The sequence below is a fragment of the Lepidochelys kempii genome, chromosome 13 (assembly GCF_965140265.1).
Source record: "Lepidochelys kempii isolate rLepKem1 chromosome 13, rLepKem1.hap2, whole genome shotgun sequence".
Classification (NCBI taxonomy): Eukaryota; Metazoa; Chordata; order Testudines; family Cheloniidae; genus Lepidochelys; species Lepidochelys kempii.
The window spans coordinates 11,911,960-11,933,949 of record NC_133268.1 but is presented as its reverse complement, the minus strand read 5'-3'; the positions used below and the strand labels follow the sequence as shown (position 1 = coordinate 11,933,949).

The 21,990-nt window shown below is 42.3% G+C and overlaps 1 protein-coding gene and 1 long non-coding RNA gene across 6 annotated transcripts in view; one reads left to right on the top strand and one right to left on the bottom strand.

Annotated features, from left to right (window-relative positions):
- PMEPA1 (prostate transmembrane protein, androgen induced 1) overlaps positions 1-8,170 on the bottom strand; it is a 67,433-nt gene extending 59,263 nt beyond the window's left edge. For 3 of the 4 annotated variants that reach the window (XM_073309256.1, XM_073309257.1, XM_073309258.1), the window contains exon 1: positions 7,742-8,170. In XM_073309256.1, coding sequence (XP_073165357.1) covers positions 7,742-7,844 — 103 coding nt within the window. In that variant the 5' untranslated portion in view covers positions 7,845-8,170. Of the gene's footprint in view, positions 1-898; positions 959-7,741 lie in introns of those variants that run through there. The other variant, XM_073309261.1, reaches the window with a different exon arrangement.
- Positions 8,171-8,330: 160 nt separating this feature from the next.
- Positions 8,331-21,990, top strand: part of LOC140897000 (uncharacterized) — a 47,848-nt gene continuing 34,188 nt past the window's right edge. The window contains exons 1-2 of one of the 2 annotated variants that reach the window (XR_012154661.1): positions 8,331-8,490; positions 21,717-21,794. This is a non-coding gene — a long non-coding RNA (uncharacterized lncRNA). Of the gene's footprint in view, positions 9,117-21,716; positions 21,795-21,990 lie in introns of both variants that reach the window. The other variant, XR_012154660.1, reaches the window with a different exon arrangement.

Below are 21,990 nucleotides of genomic sequence, written 5' to 3'. Positions count from 1 at the left end.
CTTCCATGCCAGGAGTTGCTAGTAACAAGGCAAAATAAATACTGCTGATAACAGACATATTGTAACCATCTAAACCAAAGAACTTAAAGTACTGGATTAGAAATGGCCACACATGCCATTTCTTTATAAAAAGCAAATGTTCTTCATTGAAAGATGGTTTTTATTTAAAGACCATTACAAGTAAATAGCCCATTAGCTGATTAGAGTTACTAAATTATAACTGGTAATATTAAACTGAAACAAGACCAACACCTGCGACTGTACAACTGTTTACCGCACAGGAAAAAATCTAGATCATCACAGTTACTGTGAGAGTCACTATATATTTACGTGGTTCCCTGGGAAAGGCCTTTTCTATCCATTTATAATTTGGGTTTTCAAATTCATTCAGGGATTCCATTGAGCCTGCCAGCTCTCTGACCAAGAGATTTTTGAATTTTAGCATGTTTGGAGAGCAACAGCAAAAGAAAAACAATAATAATTTAAAAGGAGAACTTTCTTCTTTAAGGCACCTACTCCTTACATTTTCAAAGAAATCAGGAGAGTCAGGCTAAATTCTTTTTTACAATATTGAAAAATGTGGAGAAAACCTCAGTCCCTACTTAATCTAGCTATTTATCAAATGCATGTCTACAACATCCATCAGGCACCCCAATTATTTGTATTCGAGAACCTGATATAATTTCAGTACCCCTAAAAACAATTTTAAAAAGTCTTATTCGGTGAGTAACACACACCTCCATGACACAGAGTAACAAAACTTATCATGTCAAATATTCTCCTAAGTCTACCACGATATCGACCAAAAAGAAGAGTTAGCTGTATCATGTCAGTGCTTTGCATTATACATGAATTCAGGTGCCCCCCTTTCAATGCATGCCACCTGACTTTGACCCACCTTGTGGTATCAGGACATGGAGTACAGCACAGAAGAAAAAAGTCTGACTCTCTTTCTTTTAAATGTACTTGATACTTGTTCTTCCTCCATTTCTTTTATAATCAACACTGAATGAAGGGAATAAAGCACAAAGATTGAAGTCATTGTCCTGGGGCACATAATAAATCATCATTTTAAGACCCCTGTGATATCTAGGCACAGTAGGGAGAGAAAAGTAAATTATATTTATATCTTCACTGAAAAAAAAAGAAGTTTTAACACAGAGCTAGCTCGAAACACCTATGTAAAATCCCAGTGGAGACAAAGCACTGGTAGTTCTTTCCTTAAAGTAGCTACAACCTGTTCCTTGCCGGCTCTTGGATTTTACAGGAGATGGCTATCTTTGTAAAAACACCCTTCCCCCCACCCCCTAATGAAGACACAACCAAAGAGAGGCAGAACTCTCCTGACTTGGGTTTGTACATATCAAATTGAGATTTCAGCGACAAAGTAGGCTTTGTGTAAAGAGACAACAGCTTTTTAAAAAGCTGGTAGTGGACCTGTGCTGTTTATGGGTCATTCGCTGACATGTACTGGTCTTGTTTATGAAAACTTTAGTCAAAAACTATATTGTGTGACAGAAAAAGTCAATATTTTAGTAACTCAGATTCTTTCAGTCAACAGAGGGCAACGGGTCAAGTGCTGCCATTGACATGGGATGTCAATGATGACACACACTTGAAAAGAAATAGTTTGGGGGCGGAAAGGAGACATGATACTAGGGTGAGCCATCTGTATTTGGTTATTGAACTCAAGAATGCAAAGATTTAAAAGTTCTACCTTCAGAAAGAAATCCACTCAGATGTCAACTCAGAATGGTTTAAAACCAGCAATCTAAGCCGCTTTTAAATTTGTGTATAATGTCTACTTTCCAGCTGTAAGGATGTCAGGAGAATGTTCTCATTTCCTTAAAAAATATTTTAACTACTTTAATAAATAATAATAATAATAAATCTCCAGAATATTTTGGTTAACATCAGTAAAAGAAAACCGACCAGCTCCTTACTCACTGTGAATAATAATAGCACCTTACCCCTTAAGCATTCCCTCTGAAGTCATTAGTGTTTTTCACCTGCATCACATTAACATGTTGAAGTTCTAGGAAAGCGCAGAAGCATTCTTTGGTCATGGCCGCCTAACTTCCTCAGGCCGCCTTTTTGGTCTAAAATAATCCTGCAGAATTCATCTTGGCATCCACAAGGAACCCATTACCAGTGCAAATGACTCTAGTGCTGGACGAACAGGGCAGTCACGAGACTCGTCCATGGAGAACACTGAACTGAATAAAAACAGTTTTGCTGTTTTTAGCAAGCAGGAAAGCAAGCTATTCAATGAAGGGCGCAGCACTGATTTGTTTAGTCAGCTGAATAATTAGTTATTTACAGACTCAGCCAACACTTAAATCACCCCTGACCTCCTTCACCCAGCCTGATTGATCAGGGCCATAGAGAAGACGTCTGTCTGGTTTAACGTGGCACAGAGGACTGACACTACAGCAAGTCAGGTTGTGTCTACACTGCTACTTTCAACGTCTGCCCTTCAGGGGTATGAAAAAAGCACACCCCTGAGCGACAAGCGTTTTAGTGCTGAAAAGCGGCACTATAGACATGGCTTCCATCAATAAAGCTACCACCACTTGTTCAGGATGGGATTTTTTTTTTTTTTAATCGCCAGGAGAGCTCTCCCCTGGCGATAAAGCGTGTCTACACTGCCCATGTCACAGCACTGCCACAGCTGAGCTGTAACTGGGTTGTGTAGACATACCCTCAGAGGACTCTCTTTAGTCACTACAGTAGTCAAGACTTTGAACTTGGCATTAAAAAAAAAAAAAAAAAAGCAAAAGAAAACCAAAAAAAACCCTTTGCAATCCTAATCCCAGAGTGCCACCAACAGATGCCACCTGCTTTAATCTGTCTAAATACTCATGCTTGTCATATGGACTAAAGACTGCACCGAAACATTGTTGAGTCAATTTCACGGCTTACCTACTTATAGGGAGAGGGTTAAATTAAAAAGAGTTTGCAGTTATGCTACTTTCCTGCTGCATTCCTACACTATATTTACAGCTACAAAGTTGACTGCTTTTAGGGCCAATTAAAATAGTTATTTTAAAAAGATAAGTCAAATAGCCAGTGAAAAACTTTGCTAATAATCAGTCCGGTGGAGGCACAACTCTGTCTTTTCTATTAAATTCAGACCAGGAGCAGCGTTCGTGTGGCTAGTTCCGTTTTACACGGCAAGGTAACAACTCTGGCCTCACAGAAATTAGCTATTCGCCAGTAATTTAAAGTAACCTACTGCAAAATAAACTTTTATGGGTCTGATCCAAAGCCCAGTGAAGTCGGTGAAAAGGCTTCCATCCACTTCAGTGGATTCTGGATCAGGATCACAGTGCTGATTGACTGACAGCACAGGAAAAGGGTGCAGTGTTAGAAAGACACTGTTTGGTAAAGGAGCTAAGCAGTGTAACAGTCTGACATACAAGCTTCTAGCAAAACTGGTTCCATCTTAATGAAAGCGATTGTGCAAAAAACAGTTACATTTTCTTAATTCTTCCTGGGGTTGCACACAGGCAGTAGCAACATCAGTGACTGGCATCTGTCATGTTGCTGAGTCTTTCAGAACCTGGAAAAAAATCTGAAAATGGACAGTATCTCTAAAAAAAATAATAATCAAGGAATAAGGTTCAAAAACAGCCCAAATGGTTCCAAAAAGAAACTCATGCCATGAGTCAGACTGTAAGAAAGACTTTTTCTTCAAAAGACAAACCGTGCAGATGCTATTCCTTTTAATATGCTACTTTTTACATCACCACTGCCTTGACCTGACCTAGTTTTAAAAAAAAAATAAAAAGTTCCTCAGATTCATTATGCTGTGGGATAGAGAAATAATTTACATTCATTCACTGGTTGGCATAAAAGAGAGCCATATCTTTATTATGTATTTATATAGTATCATTGGTATGCATACCTAACATGGTCTGTTAAAGTCAAAAAAGAATAATGGTCTATTCAGTACTGGTAGTGTTAATAAAATCAGGCAAATCCAGCTTAGTTTTGTCTGAACACGAATGAGATTAAATCAAGATTAAAGGTGCATACCGTACAAAGGGCATGGTTTATTTTAAAATTCAAGATGAACACGTTTTAGTGCCCAGCATATGAATGCCAATAGATTTTTTCAAAATTCAAACAACCCGAGTCAGCCCAAGATGTGCAGGGAATGCAGGAATCTGACCATCCAAAAGCCTAAGGGCCCAATGCTGTCCTGTCTGATGCTCAGTCTTTCAGAAACTGGAGAAAAATCTGAAAATGGACAGTACCACAACCCCATTGAAGACAATGGGCAAAATTCCCTGCTGGCATCGATGGGCACAGCTCAATTTACTTTCACCTCCTTACACCAGGAACTAGTTTGGCCCAATAGGGTTGCCTGAGCATAAGTGAGGGCAAGTCTGTGCCCCAAATTTCTATTTTTCACTCAATGCAGCAACACACCCAGGTTCAGATTCTGCCCTAACTCGAATAGCGTTGCACAGGGTGTAAATCAGATCAGAATCTGGCCTTCTAGATGTAGAAAAACCACACAGGCTGAGATACTGTGACAAGATTCAGTTTCCAGACAATACATTTAAAAATAATAGCTAGAAAAGCCAATCAACTTCTCAAACAACAAAAAACTACAAAAACACCCCCGTCCCCGAAACTAAAACCCCTCACACCAAAACATAGCTCGCTTTCTATCTCAGCTCCATACGCTCTATTTTCAAAAGGCAGATTGGCAAACACAAAACTGGAGATATTTGGTCCGACAAAACTCTCACTGCTACTCCATTTTTATGGATTTAAAAACAAAAAACTAGTTTTCCAAATATTTGCTCCATTTCTGTGTGTAGCCCTTTAACCTTCAAATAACTACATGCATACATATAATTTTAATGTAGTGGCTAATTAAGACACCTAAAAGCAAGATTTATCTGTTAAAGTGTTGACAACACTAACCTTATGGGTCAAAATCTCCTGAGCATCACTTCATCAGAAGGGAGAGAAATGTTGTCTATTTGGAAGAGCAGACAACTAAATTATCCAAACCTCCTCAGTGTCAGCCAAAATATCATTACATTTATGTTTATATTCTCAGCTGAGGGGAAGGACCTAAATAAAAAATGATGAATTTGAAAAGAATTTATTTCATATATATATGCTGAGTGGGGGAAGATGGATGATCATAATTGTCCATTGTACAAACTACTCAAAATTATATATGGAGGTAGTATTAAATGCAGTTTTGTCCTCCTAATCAAGTAAATTCTTTGCATAGCTTTATAACAAAACCGCATTAATATGGCTAGGTTTTATTAATGTGAGGATGCTTTGTCTCATAAATATTCTAAATCCTAAACAGCAACAGATGAAAGATCAGGGCTCGCATGGAAAAGCCATTAAAATATCAACAATTATTTTTAAATGAAGGAGCTATTCTATCATTTCAATGGACTTACTTATCTTTAATTAGGAAAGGTTTTGACAGGCAGAACCTGACATTGCTCTCCCAGCAAAAACTTTACATCATGCGGGGGGGGAGGGCGGGAGAGGAGAGGAGTGCTGTGTCTAGGAGGTTTGTATTCTGCTCACCAAAGCCAAGACACCAAGACTGCTTGACAGCACCCAGAATGGAGAAGGCCATGGTCTTTTGTTATTTTTACCTTTTGTATAGTACTTGTGATGTTTAAATACCAGACAGAGTCTTCCTGGAGAAAGCACTCAGCCCAATGTGTGGCAACAGCATATGTTAAACTGGCTAATGTGTCAAGTGTGATCATGATCATACATGGGTGTCTACACATCAACGCATTCATGTTAAATAGTTTATTTAGGACGTGACACATATTTAGAAATGTCTGCAGATCAAAAAAAAAAAATTGGAGCAGAAAGACCAAGAAAAGGGTTGAATTCTATCGCCTGATGGTTTTTACTTCACTCTGTCCCTTCAGTAATATCTCTACAAGTTGTTTAGTCCCTGCAGTTACCCCTTGGGTATTCAGACCTTTGTGAACAGATCCAAGCTTTTTTGTATTTGGTTTCACAGTCTGTCTAACAATACAGCTTATTAGCCAGGCCCTCTTCCCCTTCAGACAGGCAGGAAAACTTTGACTTATTTAACCACCCTGCAGGCTAGACACTGTCTTAATCTACTTCTCAGACCTAGCGATTACTATTTATAGTCACAAATTCTAGATCGCTGGATGTACATGTGTATCTCCCCCACCCCCAGCACACACACACACACACACACACACACACACACACACAAATTGATGAGACCACTTAATGCTACTACTACACCATTGTTACTGTCTTGGGTAGAGGGAGAGAAAAGAAAGGAGAAAAACACAGACATCTTTCTGCAACTTCACTGATTCATCATCCTAAAATCAAGACATATAATAACAGCTGACTGTACACTTCAAAGCTGGAATTAGTACAGAAGGTTAGTGGGACCCGCACAATCTCCCTATCACAGCCACATGATCTCAAATGCACCCTTTGGGAACAGACAACGGAACAACCAAGAATGGAGCTAATACTGCACTCCCCCAAATCCTGCTCTTTGCAAAATCTGAATGGAGGGGGGAGACTATTGAGAATACAATAGCACCATGGGGTGGGGGAAAGCGCAGGAAAAGAGAGAACCACAGTGAGGGATACCTGGGGTGTCAGGGGAATTACAGGGGTGAAGCGTTGTAATAAAACAAGAGGGATGGTCTGGCGGAGGAAAGGACGCCTGGAGCTGCCGGATCCGCCAGCCTAACGCTGGGACTCTGCCTGGGCTTTAAATAGCCCTCGCAGTCTGTTTTCCCGTCTGCCTTGGGGGCGCAGGCAGAGACAAAGCTAAGAGAAGCAGCCAGCTGAAACGGACTAGAACTCACCCTTTCCCAGATACAGACCTTTCCTCTCCCGCGGCCACCCCAGGAACACTGACCTGGCAGCAAACCCTCCCTGTTAGTACCACGCACAGAAAGCACAGAAGTCTGCTCGGTCTCCCATACAGCGACTCCACGTACAACTGAAAGGCCCCCACAAAGTGCCCTGGGGAGAGGAGCGAGTTCGTTCCCTACAGACATGCAGATCTTTCCAAATGTAACTGATTCCCACATATACACAAGGTGACCAGACAGCAAGTGTAAAAAAATCGGGACAGGGCGTGTGTGTGTGTGTGTGGGGAGGGGAGGTAATGGGTGCCTATATAAGAAAAAGCCCCCAAAGTCGGGACTGTCCCTATAAAATCGGGACAGCTGATCATCCTGTATATACAACAGCAACTTTTGAGGGTGGAGGAGAAGGAAGTAAGAGAATTGGGGGAGGGGGAAAGGCAGGAGAGGGCTGAAATCGGATTAAAACACACAAGTCACACACGCAGAGCCAAGAGGTCATCACCGCGACTCGCTCCTTTGCGGTGCGTTACGAGACAAGGTGTACCGGGCGGGGCGGGGAAAGAGAGAATTAAACAATGTGTTTATTTTTAAAAGAAATTAAAAAAAAAAACCCCAACAACTTTTCCCCTCTCCGAGAGGCAGCGGGGGAAAGACTCCGGAGCTCAGAGCCTGCCAGCCAGGACCGGGGAGCAGCAAACACGCTTAACATTTTTGTATTTCTAACCATACAAAGCGATCCGTCCGGGCTGGGAGTGGAGGGGTGGGGTGGGGGGGACGGGACGGGACGGACAAATACATATATACACACACATCTGTGAAAGTTGAGCGGGCGGGGAGACAGCGGTGAGCGAGAAGGAGCAAGTACTTACTGATCTCCATAGTCTGGAACAAAGACCGCTTGCAGTTGCATGTGCAGGAGACATTGGGCTGTGTGGCTGCGGCTGTGCTGTTCACACCCATCAAGTGATACATTTAAAAAAAGGGGCGAGCGAAGAACGGGAAGGCAGCCGAGCTCGCCGGGCAGCACCACATCAAGCCGGGCTCCTCCTGGGGGCTGGGGAGGGAGGGAGGGAGGAAGGGAGGGAGGGGGGAGGGAGAGGGCACGGCGAACGACTACGGCGGCAGCCCCCCGACGGAAAGAGAAGGAGACCCGAGCCGGGCTCGGCTCAGCTCGCGTCCCTTCCCTCCCCTCCCCTCCCCTCCCCCCGCCGGCCCGGGAAGTTTGCTCAGGGCTGAGTGAAACAGACTCGCGACTTTGTTTCGCTCTCGCTCCTGCCCAGGCAGGCTCCGAGCGGCTTCCCCCCACCCTCTCTCTCCCCCCGCCACCTCGCTCCTCCTCATTCAAGTCCAAGGAGATTCAAGTTTCCTATGGAAAGGGGCGTCTGAGGCAGGCAGACAGGGTGACGTCAGCGCTAGACTAGCACTGCCCTCGCCATCGCCCCGCCGGGCGGGGAGGAAATAGACGCGGGATGGGGACCGAGGAGAGAGGGCGAGAGAGAAGGGGCCAGGCGAGTGACGGCTCCGCGAGCCAATCCCAGCTCCGACGCCCCGCCCACCGCGGGAGGGAGGAGCGCCCCGGCCCCTCCCGCCGCAGCTGTCGGGACCCGCGCAGTGTGGGGTGAGCGCGCGGCGAGGTCGGTTGGGGCGGCTGGCCGGGGCGTCGCGTTGCGTTGTTCCCCGGTGGGACGCTGCCGCGCCCGGCCGGAGCCGCTGAGCGGGCCCGGTCCAAAGCCCCAAGGCTCCTGCTGGCCCCGGCGGGCTTAGGAGCGAGCCCCGGCCGTGCAGCGGGCTCTCCGGTGGCGGCGCAGGTCGTTCCCGGCGACGTGGGTAATAATGGACCGTCCCTGGTAGTGGGGCTGCGGGGAGCCCCCTGCCCTCCGATGCACCCGAATTGAAAGGGGGGGGAGCTAGCCACCTGCACACGGGGACACCCACACCGGACCCCCGAGGAGGCAGCTGCTGCTGGGGCTGCAAGCCAGGGGACAGCGAGGGGTGGTGACACGTCACCCCCCCCTCCTTCCCGCCACCCCCCCTCCTGTGGGGTCTAGCGCAGATTATTAAAAAAAAAAAAAGCGAGACTGCTGCCCCAGACTCACGCAGCAAGTCGGTGACGGTCGGGCATCGACCCCTGGGGCCAAATTCTGACCTAAACGATGCCAGTGTAAATCCAGAGGAGCTCCACTGGGGCTAGTCCAGCTCCACAGTGGTGTAATGGAAATCAAGTGTGTTGGCTCCCAGCGCCAGGTCAGTTCCCTAGGAGACCATCCTTACCCTCCTTATACTGGGGTAGAGGGCAGCACGATTTATAGCGAAGGGGATTGTCATAAGAATCAGGCTGTTGCGAAGGACTGCTGTGTGCAAAATGTACTTCCCAATTATTATACCTATCCTTTGATTACTGTGAAACTATTCTGAAAAATAAAATCACTGGAACAGTTTCCACCACATATGTTTTAAAAATAAAAATAAAAAATTATTTACATAAATTTCATGATCATACAGGAACGTTGCAGTTCAGGGTGTTACTAGAAGGTTTTCCTTTCTTTGTAAGGAAGTCCACCCCGTGCAGGTTTGCTGTGCGAGTCAGTGGCCTGCTTTTCAGAGCACCACAGCTCCCCTTGACTTCAGCAGAAGTTACACTTCTCAGCACTTCTGCAAATGAGGCCCCAGAAATATTGTATTCTTGGTTAATGCTGTTGTGACCCACTGTTATGTACAGATGTGTTTAGAAAATCTGTAATGTACATTAAAATGCACATTCCAGAGATCACCCTTATGGTAATTCTGATTTTTAACATTCCCTGAATTAGGGGTTCTGAGCCTTTTTCTTTCTGCCCCCCCCCCCAACATGCTATAAAAACTCCATGGCCCATCTGTGCCACAACAACTATTTTTCTGCATGTAAAAGCCAGGGCTGGCATTAGGGGGTAGCAAGTAAGGCAGTTGTGTGGGGCTGCATGCCATGGGAGCTATGCGACACTAAGTTGCTCAGGCTTCTCCTTTAGCCTTAGGGGGCAGGACTTAGGGCCCTGGGCTTCGGATTTCTACCCTGGGCTCCAGCAAGTCTAACACTGGCCCTGCTTGGTGGCCCTCCTGAAACCTTCTTGTGGCCCCCCAGGGGGCCCTGGACCCCTGGTTGAGAACCACTGCCCTGAATAATTTCTAACCACTTGAAGCATGCAAAATCAGTGCCCTCATTTGAAAATTTTAGCCTTGGACTATACAGGATATACAGGGCTTTATCATGGTTCTGTAATATGGCTAGGTCCCTTCAGCAGAAACAGACTAACACGGCTGTTACTCAGAAACAAAATAGGGCATTATAGTATAGCAACATCCCTGTGGCCTTGCAAATTTGGTTATGTAGACAGATCCTAAGTGAAAAGTTGGGGGAGCTTTCCAGGGAAGGGAATGTGGAGGTGTGGAAAATAAAAGCTTTGAGGAAAACAGAGAGTACCTGATTCTGCTGTCATTGAAGTCAGTGGGAGTTTAGCCATTGATTCAGGCTCTGAAGTTATAAATCCTGAAATATACATCTGTGGTCTTTCTGCAGGAAAATTTCAGTACAAACTTTGTGTGTATGTGGAGTAGTTACAAGATTGGGCTTAATGTAAGGTCACTTTGGGGCTTGCCAAAGCATGATGGTACCGCTGGTAATCCTTATGAACAGGAGTTTTAATGACTTCAGAAATTCCATGTCACTTTTTTTTTTTTTGGTAAAGGCACCAAAAGCAATTAGACATTGTATGGCTTGATCGTTTGGATCACTTGTCAGCTGAACCAGCATTTGCCTTATAGGTGCAAACCTCAACAAATAGTCCAAAGAGATACATTTCTATTGACATTTAATTTAAAAATGTCCAGCCCAGTTTAATTTTTAGACAGATATAAGCGGAGAGGGAGGAATCATCCCCACAATGAGAGTTTGTGTGCCAAGTTTTAATCAGGAGTGATTTTTTTCAGTTGAGAAATAGACCTGTGAAAATTGGGGTTTATAATGAAAATGCTGATACATGCTTTACTATAGTGGTGTGAACAAGGTCCCATAATACTCAAATAAATTTGTTAGTCTCTAAGGTGCCACAAGTACTCCTTTTGGGGGAGGGTAAATCCTGTTACTGAGAGAGAAAGTCAGCTTCAATTATCTTCCAAGAAGGCATATTTTCCCATAATTCTTGATAACTATGATTTACTGCTTGGAAGTAGTTAAAGGGTCTTCATTTGAGCCTATGCTCCCTAAACATGCTATCATGAATATTGTGCTAAAGAAAAAGCATACAAACTATGAATACCACATTAAAAACCAAAATCTCTTGCAAAACCGTAGAAATCATGGAGGATGGAGGGAGAATGTCTTGGAGTCAAGCATGATTTACTTACTGGCAAGTTTGAACTTTTATTTTCACACACAAAAAATAGGATTTTTTTCACGATTATTTACAATGTGATTTTAAATAATCCTTTATACTCCTCGGAGATGGCTATGGTTCCATCTACCCCTCAGGAAAATGCCTGATGGAAAAGGACATGTTATTGAAAGATTGGGTAGGCTTTACACTTTGCCGTCTGACAGTAGGTATCTCCAACAATAACTAGTCCAATATGAACAGGGGGAAGAAGTCTTGCATCACAGATAGCAAATGAGCCTTAAGAAGCTAGATTGTGGTTCCTAACAGTGTAGTGCTAAAAGGATATGAATTTTTGTAGAACTACAGATGGCAAAGAAAACCTATTAGGTCACTTTGCCAATTCAACAGATTTTTCTTTCCCTAGTAAAAGGCATATATGAGTGCATGGAATACAACTTTGAGTTAAGGAACTAGAAGGAGAGGGTACTGTCTGTGGTTAAGGCACAGAACTGGGAGGCAGTAGGGCAAGAGTTATTTTTTTGGCTGTGGTGCAGATTTCCTGTAGTCAAGCTATGCTTTTCAAACCTGGGTGGCTCCCTAAATTAGGCATGTTTGTAGGTACCTAAAATTGTGGTCTGCTTTTTCAGACACATAGAGAACCCTGACGTCAGTGGGAGCTGGGAGGGTTCAACAACTCTGAAAATCACAACAATTTTTAGGTGTCTAAATATGGATTTAAGTGTTTAAATGTGAGTACCCCAATTTGAAAGTTTTAGCCTAAATCACTTGCTCAGGGTTACATGAGAAGTCTGTGGTAGTACTGGGGAAAAAAAAACAGTAATTCTCTGGTTTCCAGCTCTGTGCTTTAGCCAAACCACTGTCTTCTTCCAGCTCTTTGAGGTATGCCTCAGTTTCCCTTCTGTAATCCTTATCTCCCTTATGGGCTCAATTCATTAATAGCTGCAAAGTGTGCCAAGATCCTCTTTAAGTGCTATGAAAACACAAAAATTGGTTTTGTTACTGACATGGAAATGCAAATAGAGAATTTAAATGTTGGTTTTGATATCTAAGAAAAGCCAGTTTAACCTGAAGCTCAACTAAACTAACTTGGGTCTTGATTCAGCAGTCCAACTCTATTCAGCAGAGTATTAAGCATGTGCTTAAAGTTAAGCACATGCTTAAGTGCTTTGCTGAATTGAAACCTTAAAGAGGAATGCTCTGTTTTGCCTCCGTAGCCTTAAATGACTTAAATGGGGCTTGGATAACTGCTCTTTTCTTCCAGAAATGCTTTTGATGCAAGCTGAATAGCAAAGACCCTATTTCAATGGACCCTGCTTGCTTGCCCAAAAGCTCTGTAAGCATGTGAGGTGAGGCTAGGTCATACTACTTGCAACTAACATATGGCTTCACACTTACAGTGTGTAGCATAGTCATAAATAAGTCAATGTTAACAATACAACCTTACTCACATTTCATGGGAAACCATTGACCTACTCGGACTAATCTTGCAATTAACCATTCAACCCTCTGTGTTCTGTCTTCTAATATGCATCCATGTTCCTGTACAAGAATAAGTGACATTCTGCATCATGTTTGATAAATAATTACTCCATTTCAGGATATAGACGTTGTCATTTAGGCCTCTGCACTCTTCGCACAGCCAAAATTCCTACTGAGGCTAGGATTAGTTAGTTATCAAGTGGAGTCAATGGAATTTGGGGTGAGTAGGATCAGGCCCAGACTTAGCTAAATGGGAGTTTTGTGACTGACTTAATTGGGGGCAGGAGCAAGCTGTAGGTGAGTAAGAAAGAGCAGGCACAGGAGATGAAAGGATACCTTTCTTTGTAGCTGGGAAAAGGAGGGGGCAAGAGTTTATTCTGTTCCTGTGAATCATCTTTCTTGTTTTAAGGGGAGATTTTACAAGTTTTATACAGCTTTGGCAGATATACGCTCCAGTTTCAGATGCAGGCTTCTGCAAAATCACACATTTTCTCAACCTTTCATCCAAGATAAATAAATAAATAGATAGATCACTGTTTGCAAGTTGAAAAGGAGTACTTGTGGCACCTTAGAGACTAACCAATTTATTTGAGCATGAGCTTTCGTGAGCTACAGCTCACTTCATAGGATGCATACCGTGGAAACTGCAGCAGACTTTATATATACACCTATATATATACTGCTGCAGTTTCCACGGTATGCATCCGATGAAGTGAGCTGTAGCTCACGAAAGCTCATGCTCAAATAAATTGGTTAGTCTCTAAGGTGCCACAAGTACTCCTTTTCTTTTTGCGAATACAGACTAACACGGCTGTTACTCTGAAACCTGTTTGCAAGTTGACGCTGGATTAAAAATGCAACGTTTACTACCCAATTTAATCGGAAGAGCTACATGTGGCCTTAAGAACAACCAGCATTTTTCTATCGTGATGTAAGAATGAATAATTAAAGTCATTCTAAATGGGGCTTGTAAAAATTAAAGTACATCAGATGACCTTTACTGATTTATTCCGAATTCTGTACTAATTTTACTAATCCCCTAGTAATGTGGTGATTAGGGCATTGGTCTTGCAGTCAGGAAGTCTAGGTTCTCTTGGTTCTTCCACAAACCTAGTGTGAACCTAGGCATGTCACTTAACCTCTCTGTGCTTCAGTTTTCCCATCTATGAAATGGGGTTAATTTTACCTCCCAGGGTTTTGTGAAGCTTCATGAGTCTTCACAGTGTTTTGAAACCCTTGGATGAACTGAGTTGCATAAATTCATCATTCTGTTCTGGCTGTGTTTTGATTATAAGATAATATTACTCCATTTAAAGAACAGAAATTCAGTATCTGCCTTCAGCATCTATACAGTCACATGTTTAAATCTTTGCTTTTAGGCCTTACTACAAACACTTTAGATTTCGTTAAGCATTTGAGCTATCCCATGTAATTATTATACTGAGTATAAGTTCATATAAAGTACTGTGAAGAAGAGATCCATAATAGAAATAATTAAACCTGGGAGTCCATTCATTTTCTTAAGAAAATAGGTCAAGGCAGTTTGGGGGAAAAAAAACAAAAGAAAAAACACAAAAACCCAACAGCCGTCCCCAAAGATTTGTTAACTAAATAGGTGTCCATTAAAGAGACCAAATATTTCACAGCATTAGTCCCAGGATAAATGTTAAATCAATATTCAGTAACGCAATAGGGCAATAGTTACCATGGTGAATAATTCTATATTTATTTTCAAGCAAGCCTTATTTCTAACAATTCCAGACATGGTTTTCACTTTCTGGTGACTACCTCTTAATCCACTTTTCTTTTCTTTTCTTTTTAACTGTGTGGTGCTAGGGACTCCAATCTGCTCCATGCCAGTTATAGCAAGTTCCGTGGCATGGTAAAGCAGAACCGTGCTGTGCAGAGACACAGGTGCATGTCAGTTTCAACTGAGTTTTGCACTTGTAAAGCACCTTCCTTCTGAGCATCTCAGAATGGTTGACAAGAGTTATTCACCCTACACCACATTCCTATGAGCAGCGTGGGGGAACAATCTTCATGTTCCACTCAACTTTCCCAGTGGTTCTCTACCTAATTTACATGTCCACCCACCCCAGGCATTTTTACTCTACTCATCAGCATAGCTCATCCTTGGTAGCTGTTGAATTGTCCTCCTTCCCACTCCTTTGGGTGGATGCACCTCTGTTTCTTTCCTTTTATTGGGGGACTCCCCCCTCAGCCAGGTTCCTCCTTCCCTCCCACCCCCGGTGGATACTGCGCCATCTCTCACCTGGTTGTTCATGTTCCATCATTCCTGGTGACTTAATTCCAACCCTGTGTATGGTGGGATTAAAAGAAAAAAAGAAAAATCATCTAGAAAATAGTCATCATTAGGGTTCAGTGTAAACCCTCAATTTAGATGAAAGAAGACACTTCACAGCTGCCTTGTAGCTAATGCTTTATTCTGTCTCTGCAAACTTATAGTATTTGCCTGGGTCATGTATGGAAAGTTTTCTTCATAACCAGGAGGGCTAGAAAGTCCACTTGTTTTTGTTTGTAATGACAGATTGTACTGAAACCCTTGGAATGTTACTTTAGTCTGTTCCGCCTGATTTTGGTCCCAGTACAACTCCCACTGAAATCAATGGAAAGACTCCAACCTAATTTATATTTCGCTGGAAGCAGTGGTAAGAAATATAGCATACCACTAACAAAAAATAAACATCCTCAGAATTCATGATTTCCAAGTTGAAAACATTTTACTTTCTTGCTCTGAAAAGCAAGAATAGCAATGACAGTATGTAAAATAAAACAGCGCTAGAGAAAGCGCTTTAAAATACAGAAGCATAAACTTCGGCTGATTTTTCTTGATGGAAAGACAGTCGCTTTGGACAGAGAAATGGTACTTTGGAAGGCAAACAAAAGTGACACTTTGAAATTCTGAAATTGCAGCCAGCATATCAAAGTTAAGTCTTCTAGCTCTTCTGGTGGAGCAGTTCAGACATTCTGAAAGCAGAGCTTTGTGCACAGCTTTCAGACAGGGTTTGCTTTGAGGGCGCTTTTTTGTGGAGCAGTCCAGATGGCCAATGTCTGTGTGCATTTCATATGTTAAGCCGTCCAAATTTTATATATATAATATGATCTTATATTAACTGTATAAAATATCTTATAGTCAAAACCTAGCCAGAACAGAATGATGCATTTATATATCTATATCGACCATAATGGATATCTCTCCATGCCTCATGACCCCTTGATGCTTGTAGAAAAGCAAGCTCAGAGAAATCCAGATTCTGCTGTTCTTCTTGCTGATGAGACATGTTCACAAATATATTTTTGTGTTTTAAAAGGAGAAGCAGAACTACTTATTGGGGTGCAGGTAGCTCTCCTCCTGTTACCTCTGTTCTGCACTTTTAGATGCAAAGGGGCAGATTTTCCCCTGGGGTGAGTTATCAGTGCTCCATGGAACTTCATTTCGGAGCTCTGACAATTTTCACCAGCTGAGGATCTGCCTCAAGAAGTCTATAGCTGTCTGCCTGGTGAGGGGCAAGGCTATGAGTGGATTTTAGATGGAGTCTCTTACAAAATGAAAGGCACACTCTCGTCTCGCTCCTGGAGACCTTATTCTTTCGTTGTTTCTTTGCTCTCAAAGGAAACCCCAGTCCAAACTTTAAGAAAGGGCTTCTACATTTGGGTAAGTTGCATGGGGTCAGTCCAAATCTACATTGCTGCAGTACCTCTACCCTGTGGGTACATCTTCACTGCAGAGTTATCCAGGCTCTTACCCAGCTGTTGCCCCGAACCCCTCTCCTGTCCACACACAAAACCCTCTGACCCAAATTCAGTTGTGGTTTCAACCTGAGCTAGCTGGGGGTATGGGTTAGAGCCCAGGTGACTTTCACCTATTTTGCAGTGAGGATGAAGGCTAAATCATCCAGTGCTGCCAGTTCTGCAGTGCCTTCCCACAATTCCCGGACAGACAGCTTCTCCTACTATTCACTGTGAAAGACTCATAGAGCTTACTACAGCACAAAGAGCCATGGGATACACCCCTAGAAGTCCTAGCGACACACACAAGGGAGCACACCACGGAGGACACAGTAATTGAGGCAGGGCTTTGCAATAGGGTAGCTGCTCACACCTGTGGACAAGCTAAATGGAATGCTCAGACCTGGTTGCCGATCACATGAGTTAACTCTGCAATGAAGACGTACCCTAGGGGGAGCGAACACTGTTTTAGCTACCTCAGTTACTACCACCCACAAATGCTCTGTGGTTTGCTCTTTATTTATGGAAACATTTAGCTTTCATTTAATTCACAGAACACAGGCTCAAGGCAGTTATCGTGGTCCTAACAGCATCTCAGCTTTCAACAGGCTTCAGCTCACTTTCAGTGGCAAAGCAGATAAGTCGTAGTGACAACGGTGTTTTCAGCATGGCTCTGTTAGCAGCACTTGCCTGCTTCTCATTTGGCTATGACAAGGGAGGGGGATCGGGTCTTGGCAACATGACCAAAGGACATCACTGTAGCTCTTTCCCACTTTCACTGCTTCCCATCTCTGGAATAGCCCTGAGCCTCCAGCAAGCACTTATACACCCACAGGTGCTGGAAGAAGGGGTGCAGCGGTTGCTACTGCCCCCTGGCTTGAAGTGGTTTCCATTATATACAGGGGTCACAGTTTGGTTCAGTGGCTCTCAGCACCCCCCACTATCCAAATTGTTCCAGCACAGCAGCACCCATGTATGCACCTTTGTACTCCCGCATGTGTTTCTATGCACCCTCCACAGAATGAAGTTGACTTTTCTTCAGGTTCAGGATGATGCATGATGAGGCAATGCAGCACTTGAGGTTAGATCCAAAAACACAAAGGAGAACTCTCCCCAGGCTGCTGGCTCACACAGAGCTCTTAAACCCAGGAGTTGACTCAGAGGCAATGGAGTGCCCACAGTTCAATTCTTCAGTGACCCGAGCAGATGACTATCTGATTTAGTGTAATTCTGTCCATGGATTCTGTCACATTGCCACTCAAGCATTTGAACTATCTACAGTGTATAGCTGCCTAAATTAAAAAACAAAAGAAAAAAAATAGGGACATTATATTGATTTCCCTATCTATTGCTGGGAGACAGATATGTGTGTGCGTGCATCCCTCCTCTCAAATAAGGAGAATTACAGGGGTACAAGTTTTGTGTAGAGCCTTGCTTTGCCCACAGGCAAAAAATAAATAAATTAGAGCAAATGCAGTTTATTTCTATTTCGGTTGCTAGAGGATGATCAAATATTTCAAGACTCTCCAAGAAACTCCGAAGGGAGTTAATGCTACCACTGAAAAGAACAGTGAGATTTGATGGTTTTGAATATGTATTGTGTGTTCTCCATCTATTTCAATATACATACTCTTTTCACTCTATCCATGAAAAAACAGCTTGATTTTGTGGTCAGGAATATGCAGTTTTTCCTCTATCTACCTATATACCCAAGGAAATATACAAAATATTTAAAAATATAATGGTGTACAATCATAACTATCTACTGCAGCTTAGAGGAGAAGCACTGATCAAAGTGTTCTGCTGCTTTAAATCTCTTCAGACCCCCAAGAAGTGGGTGTCAGACATGGTTTCTGTGTCTCCACATGTAAATGACACCATCGCTCAGCCAATCAAAAGTTGAGTTCCTTCAAGTGGAAGTTTCCACTGGTTGCAAGGGAGCTAATCAGCAAAGAGGAGGAAGGACCCAGCTGTCCATGTGGGGTTTTAAATCCACGTGTTGCAGGGAGGGAGGAGGAGGTGTCTGCACACAGACACAATTCATTACCCTTGCAATCAGAGGCTCTTGTAAAAAGGGGCTGCTAACCTCAGTTTGACCCACTGCTATCACAAAGGAATAAACAGCTTCTTCTCCCTGAGCTAGACGCATTAAAGAGACAGGCTCCCCACTTGTTCTGCCTCCTGCAAAAGTAGCACCAGTGTCTCTGTCTACGAAGCGATGGAGACACGTTCCTAAAAGCCATAATTGTTTCTTGCCACGGATGAAGTTCAGTTTAGACATAGATCTGTCTTCTTGGTTATTTTTTAAAAAAAATAAATTAATTCCTTCTGTTATTTGGTAGCTTCAGTGTATTCAAAATATACACACCCGTGTTCCAGTAAGAAAGGGAGAAGTAAACATGCTGCACTCACAAAGAAAGGAAAAATGCAATTTTCAAGATAAATTCATCACAAAGGCTAGACAAAGGGTTTGTAATATGTTGGATTTCTGTGCCTGATTCTATTAGGATCTGATCCTGAGTCATGAGTGATCAGCACCTGCTAGAATAAAGCCCATAATGTTTAATTATATGGTATCATTTTAATATTATCAATAAATAAAAATAGGGGATAATGCCAGAAGTAAGGAGCTTTTTAGGTCACCTGATCCTGCAAGACTTATGCAGGGGAGGACCTTTACAGATGTGAATGGAGCTGGTTTAATAGCACTATTCACCTGTGTCAAGTTACTCACACATCTGTGTGTGCACACGCATCAGCTTCCCCAAGAAATCTACACACAAGCAAACAGCCTGATACAGAAGCACATCCAGGCTTATATATTTTCTATGCCACATGGGACCCAATCTCACAAGTGCTTCCCATCAAGGGCAGTGCTTATTCGTAGTTGTAACAATGGTCATTTTGAAGGATAAGGGCCCTTGTGGGTCATAAAATGCTAAACCTTAAATCAAATACAGCACTGTTTATCTGTGAAGTCTCAGCGCCAGGTCCTCACATGGGCAGATTGGCAAATCTGTTGTCTTCAATGGTGCTGAACTGATTTACACCTGCTGAGGATATGGCCCTTATTTTTTAAAAACAAAGTTTCAGACATTCTCTGCACTGATTATTGACACTTCACACATACACAGCACTTTACAGAGATTACAAAATAACAGCAGCTCTTAGTGACTACTGAATTGTTATTTACCGTGTTATTAAACCAGAAAAGCTTTCGGTGACACATGCTTGTGTATGCCCCTAGTTTAAACACAACTCACTGTTGGCACCTCTGTGTAACTGGGTGCAGAAGGTGTGTACTAACCCCCCCAGTAAATTCAAAAGAACCCTTTTCACATTTGTCACATGGATTCTGCTCCCAAAAAATCAATGGCTTCAATTGGAACAAGATTATACTCTTGAACCGTTTTTCTTTAGTCTCCTATTATTTCATACCCTCCTCAATTCCACCTTCCTGATGCTTTTAACTGTATGCCTTAGGAATCTCATTCTATGAAAGATCTGATCTGATTACTGCTCACTAGGGAAAAGTGCAATGGAAGTGATCTGGTTGCAGCTGACAGAAATCACTAAAGAGCACAAGGAAAAGTCTTCTTGGGGATTGTGTGTGTGTGTGTGTGTTGCAGACTCTTGGACTGTGCTTGACTGGTCACAGCTTTTGGTGGCAATCAGCCAGGCACATAGTTGAATAGACCTATTGCTTTAGAAAGGCCTGTTGTTTGGGGATGAGCTGCTGAACTTGCACTCAATTTGCTCAACTTATATGTATATGTTACAGTCTAGAGGCTTTGTTGATTGCATAGTCGCACATTTGACATCGTCATCATTACCTAATAAACCTGTTAACTTGGAAGCTTCAACACAAAAGGGGAAGGAAAAAAGGAAGCAGGGCATTGGGAGTGGGAATCCCAAAATACAAACTCATCCATATAGATGTTCTCTGTAAATGTATTTACTCAGCAGCTGCTAAAATGATTTTAACGGAGTTATTAGTCTTACATGTTAAAACCCAGCCATCTACTCTGTACGCTGATATTTAAAATCATACATTTGGTAATTTATCTGCAGTGTTTTTTTGCTTAATTTAAAAACAAGATTCTGCAGTATTTTGGTCCTTAGTTACTATATAACCTCACATTTTCTGCTCACAGTGAATCACACATATTAAAATATTGTAGATTGTTTCCCCATAAGTGGTGTTGTGCTGTGCTGATCAGGAATTCTGTCAAAATGTTTTTTCGATAGAAAAGGCTGTTTCCCATAAAATAGAACTTTTCCCACAGAAAATTTTGATTTTCCGGACATGTTCTGATTTTCCATCAGGAGAATTGAAACAAAATATTGCATTTTGGTTCAGATTGACACTGATATGTGTCCATTTGAGCTGCCACATTGCCTCATGGGAGTTGTGGTTCAGGCACCTCATGCTACCATTCTCCTCATTGTGCCACGCTCCGTGGCTGAACTACATCTCCCAAAACTTATGTCATGAAAACATATGGTGTTATATGCCTATGACTAATTTATGGAGCCACATCATGAGTTGGTGTAAATGAAGCGACACCAAGTTACACCAGCTGAGGTTCTGGCGTATAATACCATGTGTGTTAAATAATAAATAATAGTAATAAAATATATGTTAAAACACAAAGAGCCAGATTTCTGTAGCTCTTTCTGAAGTCATTGGGAGTTTTGCCTGAGCTCTGCAGTGCTTGCACCAGTGGTATTTGCAGTCACATTTAAATAAACCATATGAATCAGAAATATTGGGTTGGTAGAGGGTTTTTGTTTTCCATTTTAGATTCTTTTCCTAATGATTTTGGTCATTTGTAAACTGATTAATTTTAGGCTTAACAGAACACACCAAAATGACTCCTTCCCAGGGGCACACATCAATCTGGTTTTTAAAATGAAAAGAGTTATAATATCAGTTAAGACCTAGAGGCTTTACTTTTGCAGATCTTTTATTGTAGATTTTATACAGCTAATACATCGCTAGTGTTTCCAAGGAAACTAATATGCCCTGTGTTCACTGAACTGAATCTCACTGTTAAAACAATTAGAAACTTAATCTTGGTTCAGATTTTTTTTGGAGGGGGAGGCATCATCTTAACACATTTTAATTAAAAATATGATTGTGATAATATTTTACACATATGTAGCCTGTGCCATAAATTACTCAGGATAAACTTCATTCCAACACATTATAATTGTGAATAAAATACATTTTTCAACATTTCAGTAAAAAAATATTAAAAAGAAGTCTTGATAATGGAATTATCCCCACTGTTCATCTCTGAAGACTCTTGGCCAGCTGATGGTAAGTAGTTTAAAACACAGCACTGAAAAATATATGTCTGGTTATGGCTTAGACAGGGTTCTAAACCTCAGCTGAAACACTGTTTGCTAGGCAGTTCTAGGGGGTATTAACAAGGATTAGTGTTAGCTATTCCCAGCCAAAGAACAGCGAAAGTCAGCTCTCCAATGAGGAACACAATGGTCCCACATAAGTACTA